The sequence below is a fragment of the Petaurus breviceps genome, unplaced genomic scaffold (genome assembly GCF_028583685.1).
Source record: "Petaurus breviceps papuanus isolate PSGF00001 unplaced genomic scaffold, PetGlider_PUasm1.0 164, whole genome shotgun sequence".
Taxonomy (NCBI): domain Eukaryota; kingdom Metazoa; phylum Chordata; class Mammalia; order Diprotodontia; family Petauridae; genus Petaurus; species Petaurus breviceps.
In genome coordinates, this window is record NW_027185735.1 from 3,785,564 (window position 1) to 3,804,889 (window position 19,326).

The 19,326-nt window shown below is 36.7% G+C and overlaps 1 protein-coding gene across 5 annotated transcripts in view; it reads left to right on the forward strand.

Annotated features, from left to right (window-relative positions):
- DDHD1 (DDHD domain containing 1) overlaps positions 1–19,326 on the forward strand; it is a 124,773-nt gene that overhangs the window by 20,194 nt on the left and 85,253 nt on the right. For 3 of the 5 annotated variants that reach the window (XM_069082213.1, XM_069082210.1, XM_069082212.1), the window contains exon 2: positions 14,471–14,644. In XM_069082213.1, coding sequence (XP_068938314.1) covers positions 14,471–14,644 — 174 coding nt within the window. Of the gene's footprint in view, positions 1–14,470; positions 14,645–15,429; positions 15,451–19,326 lie in introns of all 5 variants that reach the window. The other 2 variants (XM_069082209.1, XM_069082211.1) reach the window with 1 other exon arrangement.

A 19,326-nucleotide genomic window follows, 5' to 3' on the forward strand; every position in this document is an offset into this window, starting at 1 on the left:
ATGTATACATATATATGTACATTTATATTCCCTCCAACTATTCTCATACTAAGAAAAGTTTCATAAGTTATAATTATCATTTTTCCATGTAGGAATGTAAATAGATCAACTTTGATAAGTTCCTTATTATTTCTTTTCCCTGTTTACCTTCTCATGCTTCTCTTGCTTCTTGTATCTGAATGTCAAATTTTCTATTCAACTCTGGTTTTTTCATCAAGAATGTTTGAAAGTCTTCTATTCCACTGAATTACCAAATTTCCCCCTGAAAAATGATACTCAGTTTTGCTGGGTAGGTGATTCTTGGTTTTAATCCCAGCTCCTTTGACCTCCGGAATATCATATTCCAAGCCCTTCGATCCCTCAGTGTAGAAGCTGCTAGATTCGGTGTTATCCTGATTGTGTTTCCACAGTATCCACAGTATTCAAATTGTTTCTTCCTGGCTGCTCGTAACATTTTCTCCTTGATCTGGGAACTCTGGAACCTGGCTATAATATTTGTAGGAGTTTTCTTTTTGGGATCTTTTTCAGGAGGTGATTGGTGGATTCTTTGAACCTCTGTTTTGCCCTCTAAGGTTTGAAAATATCAGGGCAATTTTCCTTGAATTTTTTGAAGGATTATTTCTAGGTTCTTTTTTTGATCAACTATCATATTGGCTAACATGATAAAGCAGGAAAATGAGAAATGTTGGAAAAGATGTGGAAAAATTGGAACACTAATGCATTGGTGGAGTTATGAATTGATCTAGCCTTTCTGGAGAGCCATTTGAAACTATGCCTAAAGGTTTATAAAACTGTGCATACCCATTGTCCCAGCAATACTACTTCCAGGGCTGTATCCCAAAAAGATCATACAAATGGGAAAAGGACCCACATATACAAAAATATTTATAGCAGCTCTTTTTGTGGTAACCAAGAATTGGAAGTTGAGGGGATGCCCATCAATTGGGGAATGACTGAACAAGTTGTGGTATATGAATGTTACGGAACACTATTTTGAAATGATGAACAGGCTGACTTCAGAAAAACCTGGAAAGATATATATGAACTGATGCTAAATAATGTGAGCAGAACCAGGAAAACATTGTACATAGTAACAGCCACAGTATGGGGTGACTGATTTTGATACTTAGCCCTTCTCAACAATGCAGGGACCTAAAACAGTTCCATAGGACTTGTGATGAAAATGCCATCCACATCCAAAGAAAGAACTATAGAGTCTAAATGCAGAATGAAAGTCTTTCTTTTTTCTTTTCTTTCTCATAGTTTCTCCCATTTGTTATAATTCTTTTATACAACATGACTAATATGAAAATATATTTAAAATTAATATTTCTTTAGAGCATAAATCAGATTACACATCTTCTTGGAGAGAGGGGAAGAGCAGGAGAGGGAGAAAACTTAGAACTCATAATATTATGGAAGGGAATGTTGAAAACTAAAAATGAATTAATTATTATTTTTTTAAGTAGATTGCTTCTCAACTCTGCCCCTATGCACCAACTGGAATGCTCTGTTGATTCAGTCAAAGTGGCAGAATTGTAGGTTACCTTTTTGTTTGGGATTCTTTCCCTGCTTATTCCTCTGCAGGCTGGGCTAGACTTTGGAAATGATACACTAGACTTGGGACCCGAAGTCCGAGCCACACTACCACCTCTACTGTTTCTACTGCTATTACCCCTAGTGTCTTGCAAACTTCCTTTTCCTCCATATATCTACTAGAGCCTTCCTGCCCAGCAAATCCACGATACTGCATAGATCCCTTTCTTGCTCCATCACTCATTTGGATCTGTGACCCAAGATTACATAGGGGGTGAAAAAGCTTCCAGTTGGCACCTGACCCTGTCACAGTACCCCAGTTTAGTACCTTATTCTGAATCCTTGAGTATCCCTATGCAGGTCTTAGACCTCCTCTTGTCCTGGTATACAACTTCTTCCTGGGTATCCAAGTGATCCAAGGTGCTAGGTGGTCTAGACCCAACCCCTCTCTCCAATATATGGAAAGCTTCCTGCTTGCCTTATGCTGAGGTTGGCTCAACTAAGAATTCACTGGGACTTTTTTTGGATTTCGCCATCAGAATTCAGTCTGGTGCATTTTTTCCCCCCATTTAGTATTTTACTTTTTCCCTGGTTTCACAAAAATAAATTTTTCAACATTCATCTTAAATTTTGAGTTCCAAATTCTCTCCCTCCTTCCCTGCCTCCTTCATTGAGATGATAAATATGTGTCATCATACAAAACACATTTCCACATTAATCATATTATAGAAGAAAACATAGATTTCCCACCCCCCTCCAGAAAAAAAAGTAAAGAAAGCAAAAAAGTATGCTTTGACCTATATTCAGACTCCATCAGTTTTTTCTCTGGGGATGGATAATGTTTTTCATCATAAGTACTTTAGAGTTGTCCTAGAACTCTGTATTCACAGTTATGATATAATCTTACAGTATTGCTGTTACTGTATACAGTGTTTTCCTGATTCACCTCATTTTACTTTGCATCAATTCATGTAAGTCTTTCCAGGTTTTTCAGAAATCATCCTGCTTGTCATTTATAGCACAATAGTATTTTTTGGTGAGTTTTCTAGCTCTCTTAGGAAGAATTTGTGGAGAGAAGCTTCCTTCATTGCTTCCTATCACTCTATCTTGGCAAAATTTGCCTGTGCAAAATTGAATACTAGTCAACACAATAAATAATTAAGTGGGAAAATATGCTGAATAAACTAATGAAGCATCCCAAATTAAAATGCTATTTTTGCTGTGCTTTTACTTTTTTGTTGTATAGGAAATTCACAGTAAGGAAACTCTATCAATCCAGATTATCAGCTGTTCTTTGAATCTTTTCTGAGTTGCTGAGGGATTTTAGAGGTTAATTAGCTTGAGAAATTAAGTAACTTACTCAGGGTGACCAGAAGTGGACTTTGAATCTAGGTTTTCCTGACAATGAGAAAACTCTTCACTATGCCACATTCCTATTATGTGTTTTGGAATTGGCCTGATCATATTCAGTGTATAAGTAAAGGACTAGAAAGAAAAGCTAATGGGGAGGGCAGAGTCAAGATGGCAGAGTAGAAACAGAACTTCCATGCAGCTCTCACTCGCACCTCCTCCAGTACATATAAAAAATAACTCTAAACTAACTTAGGAGCTACAAAACCCATAAAATGAAAGAGAGTAGCTAACTTCCTGCTGAAGATAGACCAGCAGGCCGGCAGGAACGGGCCAGTGCAGCGCTCTGGGATTCGAGCCCAGCCCTGCGTGAGCCAGAGGTTTTAACCTAAGGGTGGCCACAACCAGCCGCCGGCTGGAGGGACTTCAGACTACCAGCAGCTATGGCGGTTTCCAGAATTATCAATCCATAGAGGCTAAGGACAAAGTGAGAGGTCAGTGCAGTGTGGACTTTGGGAACAGGGAGTTCATGAGTGCGGTCTGGCCTCTAACCCTGGGGCAAGAAGTAGCTGAGGCATGGTTGCTTCAGAGCCCCTGACGTGCAGATTGTAGGGGGACCAAGCAACCAGTCTGAGGGGCAATCATTCTTGCTTTAACCTGCTTGGATCTGGATTGCGGTCTAGGGTGGAAGTCCTGGGGTGTGTGTCCAGTTTGCCAGAGTGTGTGGAGGCTTCAGAGAGAGCAATCAACTATTAGCTCTGGCAGCTGAGAAAACCTCACAGGTTTGGGACAAAGCTCCCCTCTCTGGTAGCAGAGTACTATTGTGGCAAAAGCTCAAAAGTCAAGTAATTGAGTGGCAACATAAGCAAGCAAAGCAAGCACAGCAATCCAACATTGGATTCCTTTTTGGGGGACAAAAAGGATCAAAGCATGGAACAGGAAGAAGACAACAAAGTCAGAACTCCTGAACCAAAAGCTTCCAAGAAAAATGTGAACTGGTTACAGGCCGTAGAGGAGCTTGAGAAGGATTTTGAAAACCAAATAAGAGAAATGGAGGAAAAATTGGAAAGATAAATGAGAATGATGCAAGAAAATTGTGAAATGACAGTCAACAACCTGACTGAAGAAAATAACACCTTAAAAAATAGACTAACTCATATGGCAAAAGAGGCTCAAAACAGCAATGAGGAGAAGAATACCTTAAAAAGTCAAATTTTCCAGATGGAAAAGAATCTCAAAAGCTCACTGAAGAGAATCATTTTTTTCAGAATTAGGTTAGAGCAAATGGAAGCTAGTGACTTTATGAGAAATCAAGATACTATTAAACAGATCCAAACAAATGAAAAAAAATATAAGGCAATGTGAAATATGTCATTGGAAAAACCACTGACCTGGAAAAGAGATCCAGGAGAGATAATTTTAAAATTATTGGACTACCTGAAAGCCATGATCAGAAAAAGAACCTAGAAATCATCCTTCAAGAAATTCTCAAGGAAAATTGCCCTGATGTTTTAGAACCAGAGGGCAAAATAGAGCTTGAAAGAATCTACCGATCACCTCCTGAAAAAGATCCCCAAAAGAAAACCCCTAGGAATATTATAGCCGGGTTCCAGAGTTCCCAAATCACGGAGAAAATACTACAAGCAGCCAGGAAGCACAGTTTGAATATTGTGGAAACACAATCAGGATAACATAGGATCTAGCAGCTTCTACACTGACAGATCAATGGGCTTGGAATATGATATTCCAGAGGTCAAAGGAGCTGGGATTAAAACCAAGAATCACCTACCCAGCAAAACTGAGTATCATTGGGATGGCTAGGTGGCGCAGTGAGTAAAGTGCTGGTCCCGGAGTCAGGAGGACTGAGTTCGGTTCTGGCCTCAGACACTTAACACACACACACACACACACACACAAACTAGCCGTGTAACCTTGGGCAAGTTACTTAACCCCAATTGACCTCCAAAAAGCAAAAAACAAAAACAAAAAACAAAACTGAGTATCATTTTTCAGGGGGAAATTTGGTAATTCAGTGGAATAGAGGACTTTCAAACATTCTTGATGAAAAAAACAGAGTTGAATAGAAAATTTGACATTCAGATACAAGAAGCAAGAGAAGCATGAGAAGGTAAACAGGAAAAGAAATCATAAGGAACTTATCAAAGTTGACCTATTTACATTCCTACATGGAATAACGATAATTGTAACTTATGAAACTCTTCTCAGTATGAGAATAGTTGAAGGGAATAGAAATGTACATATATATGTATACATACATATATGTGTCTATATAGGAGGGTATATGGGTGTATGAATACATATGTGAGTGTGTGTATGTATGTGTACAGATATACATAGACAGAGGGCACAGGACCAATCGAATAGGAAGGGATGATACTTCAAAGGTGAAATTAAGAGGTGAGAGGAATATAATGAGAGAAGATGGGTAGAGACAGAATGGGGTAAGTTATCTCATATAGAAGAGGCAAAGGAAAACTTAAAATGGAGGGGTAGAACAGGAAGGCAAAAGGAAATGAGTGAACCTTAATCTCATTGAATTTGACTTAGGGAGGAAATGACATACACACTAAACACGCTATCTCACCCTACAGGAGAGTAGAGGGGAAGGGGATGAAGGGGGGATGATCGAAGGGAGGGCAGGCTGGGGGGTAGGGAAGTTGGAAACTCCCATTTGTGAAAAGGGACAGTATCAAAGTAAAGAATAGAACAAGTGGGGGGTGGGATAGGATGGAGGCAAATATAGTTAGTCTTTCACAATATATCCGCTATGGAAATGTTTTGCATAGCTACACATGTACACACTACATTGAATTGTTTATCTTCCCGGTAAGGGCGGGTGACGAGGGAGGAAGGAAAAGAATCTGGAATTCAAAGTTTTAAAATAAAATGTTTAAAAAAAATGTATTATTATTTTACACCTAACTGGGAAATAAGATATACAGTATCTGGGGCATAGAGATCCACCAGTCCCTACTGGAAAGTAGGAGGGGGTGTGGGGGAAGATATGGGAGAGAGCAGATTGGGGGAGGGGATATTCAGTGGCATCATTGTTTTGGGGTGGTGGGTAGGGCGAAAATGTGGAGAAAATTTGTAGCTCAAAATCTTGTGGAAATATATGATATAAACAAAAAAATCAAAAAGAGAAAAAAAGGAAAGCTAATGGGTAAGCATGAAATTTCTTGTGTTTTTTGGTACAGGGAAGTTTAATATTTTATTTAATTTTTACATTTTATAGACTTTCATCATATACTAATACTACTAGCTAACATTTGCATGGCATTTACTATGTTCCAGGTTCTGTGCTCTTACCTCCATTTTACAAATGAGAAAACTGAGGCAGAGGTTAAATGACTTGCCCAGGGTCACTCAGCTAGTAAGTGTCTTGGTCATATTAGAACTCAGGTTGACTTCAAGCCAGGTGTTTTCATCCCCTAGATAATTGGATTTAGATTTCCTTTAATGAATTTCTTCTAATTTCTGTTTAAATAACAGTTGCAGGCTAGAATTCTATTTAGTAGATTTCTTACTTGTGAGGTTTTTTAAAAAAAATATGGAGTGAAATCTGAAAGCAAGTACCTTTCTTTCAGTTTGGGATGTATTCATTTATGAAATGATGTCTGTTGAAAGTTGTAGCAGCAAGCACCCCAGCATCACCAGGGTGGATACCAACACAGGTTCTTAGATCTGCTTTTCTAAAGGAAAGCAACTCAAAATGGATTAACAAGCTTACTTTAATCAATCAAACATATATCATATACCTAGTTCAGGGGGAAAAGGTCAGCAACCCGAACTTAAGAGTATACAAACAGAAGTTACAAGAAAACAGAAAAACATATCAAGAAGAGAGGCTTCCAAACTGTCCAACCATTACATCCATACCAAATCACAGTTATCAGAGAAGGAAGCATCAACATCTGGGTTTTCAAAGGGGTGCGGGGGGGCAGGTGGTTCTCAACCACTGCCCAGAATTTCATCTGGTCAAATCACACAACACTTCTCAAAGTGAGCCCCAAAGCAAAGCCTCACATCAAAGTTTATATAGCTTTCTCCTGGCTCAGAGAATGTAACAACCTTCTTGACCCGCTGCCCAATTACAAAGTATCTCCTGAGAAACAAGTCTCCCACCACAGGCTCTAGGTGCACTTAAGCCTAGGGGCAGGGAAGATCTTAAAAAATTTACATTCCTACAACAAAAGTGGATTTTCCTAATTAGTTTACTTTAAAAATTGTCTGGATATAAACCACTAAGAGCATTTCTTTAAATGAATAGTAGCAGGGTGATTTTTTTTGTGAATTTCTTTTAGGAAGTTATTCAGCAGAAAAAGAATCATGGACATAAACTGTGAATCATAAGTGTGACCTTTAAAAAGTTAGAGACATAATTTCTGGGTAATTAAATCATTTTATTAATAAGGCTAGCATGTTTTGTAAGTTAAGTAACTTGTTATGTTAAGTAACTTGCTCAAGGTTACAGGGCCAGTTATTTCTGGGTGTGGTGCTAAGTATCTGTACCCAATTTGATCCCCAGGTCATCCCGACACTGGAGCCGTGCTCTTACTCACTGTGCTACCTGGCTGCCCGTAGGCTAGCATGTTATTCATAGAAGAGGTCAGTGGCACTCTCCAATGCCAAAGACAATGATGGCTGCCACTATGGCTTCTATGCCCTTGGAAGAGAGTGATTGCCACCAGAAGATTGGTTAACAGTTAATGAGGGGCGGCCAGGTGGCGAAGAGAGTAAGAGCACTGGCCCCAGAGTGGAGAGACCTGGGATCGGTTCTGGCCTCAGATACTCAGCACCCACACAAAAATAACTGGCCTTAACTGTAACCTTGAGCAAGTTACTTAACCCTGATTGCTTTTTTAAAAAAGTTAATGAGAGAATAAATATTACAATGAGGGGCTGGACCTATTCTAATGAACTTTGATTATATTATTTACTTCTAAATTACCCACTGTCTCAGGCAATCTAATCAAGGAATTTAACCCCACCCAGACCTGAGTAGAACTCTGTGGGATTAAATTTCTTGTAATGTTGAGTGGAGTCTGACCAAGATTGAGGAGAGCTAATTCAATCTCATTATCAGTAAATTCCTTCAAGAGAGTGAATTTTCAAATGATAAGTATAAAGAGAAGAAACCTTGGATCTCCCCAAATCCTTGGTTATTAATAATAATTTCTCTCATAAGTTTTGATCCTTTTAAATTGAATCACCATCAGTCAGCTTATCTATATAAGTCCTTCTGTTTTTAGTCTAAAAAGAGTTAACAACCCTTCTTATCTTTTTTTTTTTTTTTGGTAATTCAGTATTTTATATTTTCCCCAATTATATATAAAAACAATTTTAAAAGTCTTCTTTTCAAATTTTGAGTCACAAATTCTCTCCCTCCCTCCCCTTCTCTCCTCCATGGAGATGGCAAGCAGTTTGACATAGGTATACATGTGTAGTCATGCAAAACACAGTTTCCTATAAGTCATGCTCTGAAAGAAAACACAAGCTCAAAAAACTCCAAGAAAAATAAAGAAAATGTATGTTCTCTCTGCATTTAGTTAACTCTAAAAAAATGAAATAAACAAGATAGAACCAAAGAGATAGCAGTGATCATAAGCAAAAAGTTTTCTTTATTCTGTTGAAGAAATTAGACATGTGCTGCTTTAGTGTGGGCAAATCTCAGTATACATTACTGGCAGCTATGCAGTCCTGACAATGAGGGATAACAGCAACAATGGGACAAGTTTGATTCACAGCAGAACTTCATGACCTGAATATGGGCACTATAGGTGCTTCTCTGAGCTCAGAGACCACCTGGTGCTGGTGTGAAACAGTTCTGGAATTTTGCTGTGGTTGAGTTCATCTAGATGGCAAGCTCAAAGGATTGTTGTTATGCCAAGCTCAGGACACAGTTTGCTTTCAAGGGCCTTAGCTCTGGAAAACAAGGTGTCTCCTAATAGTTTAAAAAAAAAAAAAAGAAGAGTAAAAAGAGAGGGTTGGTCTTGACCTGGGGATCCTAACAGCACCTTTCATCATAAGCCCTTCAGAGTGTCTGGGATCATTGTGTTGCTGAGAATAGCTAAGTTATTCACAGTAGATCGTCATACAATATTGCTGTTACTGTGTACAGTGTTCTCCTGGTTCTGCTCATTTCACTTAGCAAAAGTCTTTCCAGGTTTTTCTGAGAGCATCCTGGTTGCTATTTCTCAAAGCACATTAATTCTATCATGTTCACATACAACAGCTTGTTCAGCCGTTCCCCAGTTGATGGATATACACTCGATTTCCAATTCTTTGCCACCACTAAAAGAGCTACTATGAATATTTTTGTACATATAGGTGCTTTTCCTTTTTAAAAAAATTTTCTTTGGGATATAGATCTAGTAGTGGTGTTGCTTGGTCAGAAAGTATGCATGATTTGTGTGTTTTTTAGCTCTTTGGACATAGTGACAGATTGCTTTCCAGAATGGTTGAATCAGTATACACCTTGATCAACAGTAATTAGCATTTTAATTTTCCCACATCCTCTCTAACATTTGTCATTTTCTTTTTCTGTCATTTTGGCCAATCAGTAGTGATTTAGAGCATTTTTTCATATGACTATAGGTAGCTTTTATTACTTTGAAAACTGCCTTTTCATATCCTTTGACAATTTATCATTTGAGGAATGGCTCTTAATTTAACTTGAATTTGAACTTTATTTGACTTGAATGTTTGAGAAATGAAGTCTTTATCAGAGAAACTTGCTGTAAATTTTATTTTCATAGTAATGAATGCCAACTATATATTTTCCCCATTCATCTCTCTCTCTCTCTCTCTCTCTCTCTCTCTCTCTCTTCCCGTTTTTACAATGTCTCTTCTCAAGTGTTTTACTTCTGACTTATACCTCCTCCAAACCATTGGCCCTCCTCCAACCTCTTCTCTTATCCCCATCCCCTCCTACTTTCCTATATAGTAACATAGATTTCTACACCCAATTGAGTGTGTATGTTATTCCCTCTCTGAGCCAATTCTGATGAGAGTAAGGTTCACATGCACCCCTCTCTCCTTCCCCCATTTTCCCCTCCACTGTAAAAGATCTTTCACTTCTCTTTTATGTCAGATAATTTACCCCATTCTACCTCTCTCTTTCCCCTTATCCCAGTACATTCTTCTTTCTCACCCTTTAATTTTTTTTAGATAATTATACTAATGCAGTTTGAGGCAGGGTCCACGGACCTCTCGAGGACCAAAGTATAAGAGAGGGTCATCTGGAATGAATTCACACATTCAAGCATTCTTCAAGACAAGTTGGCAGAGGTTTATTGTAACACCAATACGGCAGGCAGATCTCCTCATGGAACTTGAATTCCTTAAGGACCTTAACAGGAACGATGCTAAATTTTATATAGGAAAAAGTAGTGGATTATCTGACAGATATACTAATTAGGTAAAAAGTTACAACCTTGGTCACAGGTGTTATTTATTACTGGAAACAAAGGGAAGAGGTTTCTCAGGAATGTATTTTTGATCTGTTAACATCTGTAGCAAGGTAGCTTTGAGAATTAATGTCTATAGCTTGATCTCTGGATTGAATATGATAACTTTGGGAATCAATATGTGGTAATTCTATGGTTACAAGATAGTTCTGTTTTCACAAGAAAATTTCTTCAGAGGTCAGCTTGTTCTTGTGGTGGGGAAAGATAGTTTGTTTTCCTGGGGCCCACTCATGAGTTATTGCTAGTGTCCTTGGGCTGGGGAGAAAACTGTCAGGGATAGTGTTTTGAAGCTAGGGAGAAATGTGATCTTGGAATTAGGGTCCAAGTACAAGCTCCCAAGCACCCCATCAATACAAGCATATTCAACTCACACCTGTGCTTTCTGTCTATGTATACTCCTTTTAACTGCCCTAATAATGAGGAAGTTTTTAGGAGTTACAAACAACATTTTCCCATGTAGGAATGTAAACAATTTAACCTTTTTGAATCCCTTATGATTTCTCTTTCCTTTTTATCTTTTTATGCTTCTCTTGAGTCTTGTACTTGAAAATCAGATTTTCTATTCAACTCTGGTTTAGAACTGCTTGAAAATACTCTTGTTAGTTGACAGGATTTTAGTGAGCCAGTCTCTAATAACCAGAGAATGATGAAACTGCAGGCCAGAGTCAGAGTACCAGTAATCAGGTAGCCATTTAATTATTTCATTATGAGGAACAGATTTGCAAATCAGGAATTCTCAGAATTCCACCTTGTTGAAGTGAAGGCAGATACAAATCGAAATGGGAAGGTAGGGGGGAAAGGTAGATTACAAACATTCCTTTTCAAGGGCTCAAGTGGTTTCCCATGACTAGCCCACAAGTGGAAGACAATAACAATAATTCTGGAGCCCTATGGGAGCAACATTGCTTTGGGAGTCATTTTGTGGTGGAACAGGACCAGAATTCTGTGATGGGAACAGGTTTTGCAATCCACTTCACTTAAGGTTACGCAGGCATAAGAATGCCAGTGATTGTGAGTGTTGTCAGAGTTTAATTGATCATTTCAAGTGACATTGTGAGCTTCTGGCTCAAAAGAGAGGTAATTCTGAAAAATCTTATCTGTTAGTATATTCATTACATATATCATATGTAAAATATATCATATAATACATATACATATTGTGAAAATTACGATTCCCTTCACACCTTGATTGTCCATTTTTTTCCCCTGAAGGATTGTACTCAGTATTGCTGGGTAGTTGATTGTTAGTTGTAATACAGGCTCTTTTGCCCTCCAAAATATATTCCAGTATAGTAACTTTCTATATAGTCAGGATCTTTTTCTGTTGTCTGCTTGTTTTCTAGCCTATTTCTTTACTTTTAAATCTATGCCAAAGTGTGGCTTTGCTTCCAGAGTCTAGGGGGTACTGTCCCAAGCTTCACCTTTTTTATGCAGCTGTTTTCAGAGGTAATTCTAGAGATTTGTTTTCTGCTCTTCCAAGGGGGTACGATTTAGAAAGAAATTTGTTTACTATGCACTGGTCTGTGAGAAATCACAAGAACTTTTTTCCAACCTGGAACTGTGACCAGATGCACACTCCCTTGTGGCCACAAGCTCTGGTGTGCTAGTGTTCCTCCCTGCCTTGGGATTTGACCTAGATCTATAAGCAGTGTAGCGGAGTCTTACCCATTGACCCCTGCAAATCTCCTTTTGCCCAGTTATCCAACTCCCTTCCTATCTGTAGGTTGAGAAGTCTCAAAACAGCCACTGCTACCACTAAATCAGTCACCCAAGGCCTGCTCCCAGTTTTCTGGGGCCTAGTCTGCACTGGACTGGGTTCTACTCTCATCCTGGTGCAGCAGACCTTTCCTGCTGACCCAAGTTGTCCTGGGTTGGAAAATTGTTTCACTCCATCTTGTTGTGGGTTCTGTCACTCTGGAATTTTAGTGTCATTATTTAAAGCTATTTGGAGAGATTTGGGGGAGAGCTCAGGCAAGGCTCTGCCTTTATTCTGCAATCTTGGTTCTGCCCTCCCTGAACTAACCCCTATATTCTTAAAAAGATGCTGACTAGTTGACCATTTTAGCAGAAGAGAGCAGTTAGAATTGTGTTTAAATTTACATCAAGAGTTCTTTTAGAGATAAAGGAAGAGGTGCTTGACTATAAGAATAGTAACACTGGAATAGTTACAGAGAGGCATTATGGAATTTACAAACAGAAATAATTTTAATAATAGGATTAACAACCACTTACCCTGGAGGTTTGAGCAGGTCAGTGATCAGGAGCCAAAGAATTAGACCAGGCATTCTCTTCTGGTTTCATCTGCTCTGACACTTAACTTTGCTGTATGACCATTGGCAAGTCTTAACTTCTCTGAACCTCAATTCCTTTGTTTTTAAAATGGGGTTAGTATTACTTGCATTACCTACTTTACAGGGGTATTGAGGAAAGCAGTGTGTAAACCTTTAAGCATTGTAGGAAGAATGTTGCTATGATTCTTTTTATTCCCTTTGAGTTTTCTTTGTGGCACCCTACAGTCGTATTTTGTGCTCATTTTCCATTGATTTGCAGAGAACTATTGCACTTACATTAATCTATCCCTTTTATTCCTTTTCCCCGATGTTTTCAGTCTAAAACAGTGGTAGTAAAGGAGATTGAAACAGCTGAAAGGAAGCATAGGATGTGCAAATTTAGAGTATCCACACCAAATGTTCACACGGACTGACTATTTGTGCTGGACCTGTGGTAGATCATTCCAAGCTCATATTGGTCTGATCAGCCACAATCAGACACATTGGAACTTAACATTAGCATGGTGATGTCATTTTGGTCTTCTTGTAAAATGAAGGTCAATAACCAGCCAACCAGGTAGATCTGGATCCTGATGTAATTTTAAAGTCTGTATTTGTTAAATGGGGAAAAAGAAAGGGTGATTAAAAGGTTTACATTTAGAATTTACATTCATTACTATGGAGTTAAAGATTTGGGAACTTTGGTCTGGTAATCCAGTCCTAGTTCATTGGTTTATTATCTTCCTAACAAAGTTGCAAATAACTATAGTTAACTATAGATAACTATAGTTTCTTCATTACCAAGGATTCAATAACCCTTAGGGATCAGAGAAAGATAACAAAAGATTTAGAATTTAGAGAATCATTAGGGTGAAGATAGAAGACTTGATAAGTTGCTTAGCCAGTGAACTAGGACAAAAAACTTTATACTTTATTTGATCATTGCTCTTTAAGGCAAGCACTCTTATCTCTAGAAGCAGTGAATCTGATGGATTTTTTTTATTAAGACACAAGGAATCTGTCCTGGCAGCTGTCACTGTTTGTTCAAAAGAAAGAAAAAGTTCATATGGTGGGGAGGGGAGGATTATTTAAGGAAAGAATTTTATTAATTTTTTGAATGTGGAGTAGAGAAAATATATGAAGAAATATTAGTATTTAAAGGCTTTAGTTGTTCCCAGCTTATGACTTGGGAGCTGAACAAGTATGCTGTTGCTAAAATTATGTAAGAGAGTACTGATTGTTTCTGTAATTCCAGAATTGTTCTCTTGGCCATGCAAGATGATTATTTACCTAACTGCTCAAGTACTATTTTTAGGCACTTAGATAAGTAGAATGTAGTTTTTTGGTCATTTTTACATTAATGTAATCTTTCATGTAATATAATTAAATTTGAAAGACAAAATGATGTTAATAGATAAGAGTTGGGTTCACAGAAAGATTTGGGCTAACACATGGGCACAGTGAACCTAGGTAGGTCATTTTAACTTCTCAATTCCTCAGGTAACTCAGTGAATGTAAGTTTCAAAGAAGATGCCAATCTGCATTAGTAGAACTAGTTCCTCCCCAAGAGCTCCCTGAACTATCGAAATCATAGATCCTGTCAGACAACAACAATAATGATGTGCTTATTGAAAGTGTATATATTGTTCTAGCTTAAAATCTTCACTTGGAAACTTAAAACTTTTAAAAAAGTTATTTTGATACCACTGCATCTTAAACATGTATTTGATGTATAGGAACAATACAAAAAAATTGTTGTTACTTTATTGTTCCTAAAAAGCAGAATGCTAAAATGATATATTCTTTGATTTATTATGTTTCTAGAAAGTGACAAAATACCAGTAATGCGTGGACAGTGGTTCATTGATGGTACTTGGCAGCCACTAGAAGAGGAGGAAAGCAATTTAATTGAACAAGAACACCTTAAGTGTTTTAAGGGTCAACAGATGCAAGAAAATTTTGATATTGAAGTGTCAAGACCCATGGATGGAAAAGATGGTAAGACCAGTTCAGTTTTTTTTAATCTCATAACATGTTTTGTAATCCAAATAAAATCTAGAAATTAACATTTAGCATGTTCTAGCATCACCACTTCATGATTTAGGAGATAGAGTACTTGTTTTATAATAATAGTTCTTATTTAAATACATTTGCATATTATATTAAAATTGACCACTTAGGTAATAATGGAACTTCTACAACATATTGAAATATGAAATATTATATGGCATGGGCCTTGTTTTAATCCTTTTATCAAGGGGAATTTTTATTGGAAGTACTGAAGGACCTCATTACAGCACAGTTTCATCTACCTCATGGCATCATATAGGGTTAGTTTTCTTTTCCTTCAATTGATCAGGTTTTTTAATTCTACTAGTATAGAATATGGTAGGCATAACTTTTTTTTTTTTTTTTGCTTTTTGGAGGGCAATTGGGGTTAAGTGACTTGCCCAAAGTCACACGGCTAGTAAGTGTGTCAAGTGTCTGAGGCTGGATCCAAACTCAGGTCCTCTTGACTCCAGGGCTGGTGCTCTATTCACTGCGCCACCTAGCTGCCCCCAGACATAACTTTTTAATAGTTGAAATAGTTTAATGCTTTTAATTGAATAAGTTAATACTTGAATATGTTTGCAAAGCAGAATGTTTATAATATGATAAGAATTTGGTAATATTTAATTTTAAAATCTAGATGGTTTTAGCTTGGATAAAACTTTTGGTAACTGAGCAAAATACAAGTCTTTTATAGCACTGTTTAAAATACTTCTATTCTATTATTACTGCAGGCAGTGGAATCAGCTATGCTGGTAAGTATAACGAACAGGTAGATTAGTATCTTACAGATTTCTTTAATCTTGTTTTCTTGAAGTGTTTCTTCATCCATGATTGCCTTTCTTTGGGAGGTTCTCTTATAAAACCTACATTGTAAAAAATAAATAAAATACACTTATACCAATAAAACATCTTCTCTCAGAAACCAACAAAAAAGCCCCTTTATTGGTCAAGTAGAAATTAACCTTGTAATTGAGTTGTTAAAATTATTCATGGAAATCAATGATGCTCAAATATTAATAAAACAGTTGGTTTTGACTTTCCCTGGCTCAAAGCTGTTGTACGGATCATCCCTTTTTTTGTTGGGGGCAGGGGGAGGGTAAGGAGGGAGAAGAGGGATTAATCACAAATTAGGGAGCAGCATGGTTCACAATGTAATGTCAGGTTTAAAATACCATTAATACCAACTTGGTAGTAGTTTTTCTGTAACTATATAGAAGTTGATTTTTGTCATTTTAGCTTTAATACATTTAGCTAATGTATTGCATTTGGCTTCTTTTCATTTGTCTTAAACTTGAGTTGAAGAAAACTAACTTACACCTTTAGTAGTTTCTGCTTACTCTATATTATCAGTATTGTGATTTCAATATTAAGTTTTGAGGATTAAGTGGAAGCTTGATGTACTTTTGTTTCAATGTGAGGGGAATATAGGTTAAATCTCAGTAAATGCTATTACGAAGAAGTAGTTCTTTGTGTAGCAGCCATTTCTGTGTTCTAGCAGATGGGCCATAAAAATAATGCTTTGTTGACCTGGATACAGCTTGTCATATGCCATTATGTCCTACAATAAGTACTTTCTTTGGTACTGCTTAATTTTAGTCATTCTGCCATTATAAAGGCCAACATTTTTTTTTCTTTTCAATGTTTTATTAAATGCATTTTTATACCACAACAGTTTCCCAAAACCCTTCTCCACAAGTACTCAACTATGAAATAAAAACCTGTTAAGTAAAGCCTCCTGATACAGGAACCTTGACTGACAAAATATATGGTATTTATTACATATCCTATCATTTCTCTACCAAGAGGAAAGAAAAATATTCCAACATTAGTTGTCTGGAATCAATATTGGCAATTTTAACTTGTTTCTTTTTTTTTTTTATAGTGTTGTCTTCGCTTAATGTATGTCAGTTATTCTAGTTTAACTCTCCTCGCTTTACATCATTTTATGGAAATATTCTCCTGTTTCTCTGAATTCTTCATATATTTTTCATGGCACAATAGTATTCAACGAAGTTAGTTTATTCAGCCATTCCCCAATCAGTGGGCACCAATATTTTTATTCCAGTTTTTAACTACTATGAAAAGAGGACAATATGTTTTCATCATGAAAGAATTTGAATGCTGTTTGGGAGAACTAAATGCTATTTAAAAAAAAATAAAATGCCATCAATGCATCTCAGCTCTTATACCTTTAAAAATCTTAATTTATCTAAACAATATCATATAAACACTCAAGTAACCCTCCACAAAAACAACAACAATAACAAAACCCCCCACAACATTCAGAAAGACCCAGGAAGTTAGAGGAAGAAGGGAATAAACAAGAAAATATATATTACCTTCTTTCTCCTACTCTGTTGAAATCCTTTTTTAAACTTGGTAATTCATTATAAGTTTAGGACATTTTAACTAAGCACTTATATTCTTCAGGAGAAAAAGTATTTGTGGTTTTAAACATTTGTTAAGACCTCAAAATTCAAATTGACCCTGTTTAGGTGACATCACCTTCTGTTGCTTTTACTTTCTATAGTAACATTTAAAGCAATATATATAAATATATATTGCTTGTTCCAAGTGCACGAATTTCCCATCAATACTATATATCAAATATATGTTAATATATCTATATTAATGTATATCAAATATATGTTTGCTGTTAAGATATGTGGTATTCATTGATTTTACTATTTGTATACTTTCTAGAGTAAAAATCCTTTTCCACCGAAGTTTTTAAAATATGTAATCCATACTATGGGTGAGATAAAACTATGACTGTGACTAAAGCTTAAACTGTAGCTTTTATAAAAAGCATCTGAATGCTAAAAGTATCTCACAATAAGTTGTCAAGAATATCAAGAACATTTGTCTATTCAAAATGTCTAATATCTTTCATGTCTTACACTATGAGTGTGTATAAGTGTACATATATGTCTACATGTATATGTATGTATAGATGCCTATAGTTTAAAATATCCATATAGACGTGCATGCATACACACATACATAAATGCACAGTTCCTTTCCTTAGATGTCTTACTTAATCAGTTCTGTTTTCTTTAGGCTTTTTCTCTGCTTTGGTTATTCAGGTTCACTTTTGCTCCCCAAAGAAATTAGATTCTCCTCTCTTCACCTTCCTGCCCCAATTACCACAGATTTTCTTTTAATAGTTTTAGGATAGAGTGAGCAATATGAAGAATGCATTCTTGGAAGCATTAATTAAATGAAAATAAAACTTTAATTCATATTTAAATCAGATGCTTCATTAAATATAATTCTCTATGAAAAGAACAATATAGTTCTCTATGAAAGGAATAGTTTATGATTTGTTTTCATTTTTTGCTATCAAGAGCAGAAAAAAATTATTTAGAGATTTCTTTGAAAGCTTAGAAGTCTGGGGAAATATTTTCTTACTCTTTTGAGGCCTTTGTGATAAAGTAATTAATAAATGCTTCATATTTAAGTATTTCAAGGATTCGTTATTTCATCAATGTAAGCATTCTCTTTTATCAATAAAGACTGAACTATTGTCTTTGTGAGTTGTTATTACTAGAAAATTTCATGACCTGGGGGCCAGTCTTTGGTAAAGTTCTGGTCATAGTTATACTAGTATTTTGCCAAGTAATTATTCCACTGACATAGTCTTTTAAGAATCCACAGTAACCTCTACATCATAAACAAGGAACACAAAAAATAATATGACTAATTGGAATGATTGCCTTCCTACTTAATTCATGTTCTGGTTATTATTATAGGTTCTTGATGTTTTATTCTTCAAGATACACTGCTTGTCTCTCCTTACCTACTTTCCTAGGTATATATAATTCTTTTCATGCCAGTTCTCTCTTTTTCCTACATGAGAGCCTTGGATCTAGGAGCTTATTCTGTTTTTTTGCTTTGCAATTAGCAGGGAAAGGGATTTGGTTTTGTTTGTTTTGGTTTGGTTTTTATTTTCACTTCTGAGGCAAGTCCTTAACTTGTTTGTAATAAGTAGCAGGCTTAAAATGAACAAATTTGCTATATTTAGTGGTCAAAGTAAGTTAGGTGGTTGTTTTGTAAGTGGGAAAGGAGAGGAGGGAGCACTCTTTTGATCAAATGATTAGTACTTTTTCAGTGTCCTCTTTTCCTTTCCTGTGTTGTTTGCATCTCAGAATTTCAGTACCTTACAAGAGATGAACTTCTAAGAGAGGAAGGGGACAACTTTGACATTAGCCACATTAAAACTCCAGTTCCTAAGAAATTTCTGACATAAAACCAAAAATTGCTTCTTTGCATCTGTTCCTAGTTCTGGCCTTCCCCATAACAGCCCTGCAGTTACTTCATATTTATCATGTTTCCCCTGAGACTTCACCTAGGTTGAACATCCCCAGTTACTTCAGTTAGTATGGCATGGTGCCAAGACACTTCACCATCTTTATTGCCCTTCTTTGGTTTCTTTCCCACTTACCAAGGTCCTTCTAGAATGGAAAATAGTATGATATAGCTTCCCAAAGGTGGTCTTTCCAGGTGACAATCACCTCCTTTTTCTTAGAAGCTGTGCCTCTTTTAATGCAACTCAAGATTGTAATGTCTTTTGGCTAATCACACTACTGACTCATATTGTGCTTGGGGTCCACTGAAACGCAGAAATC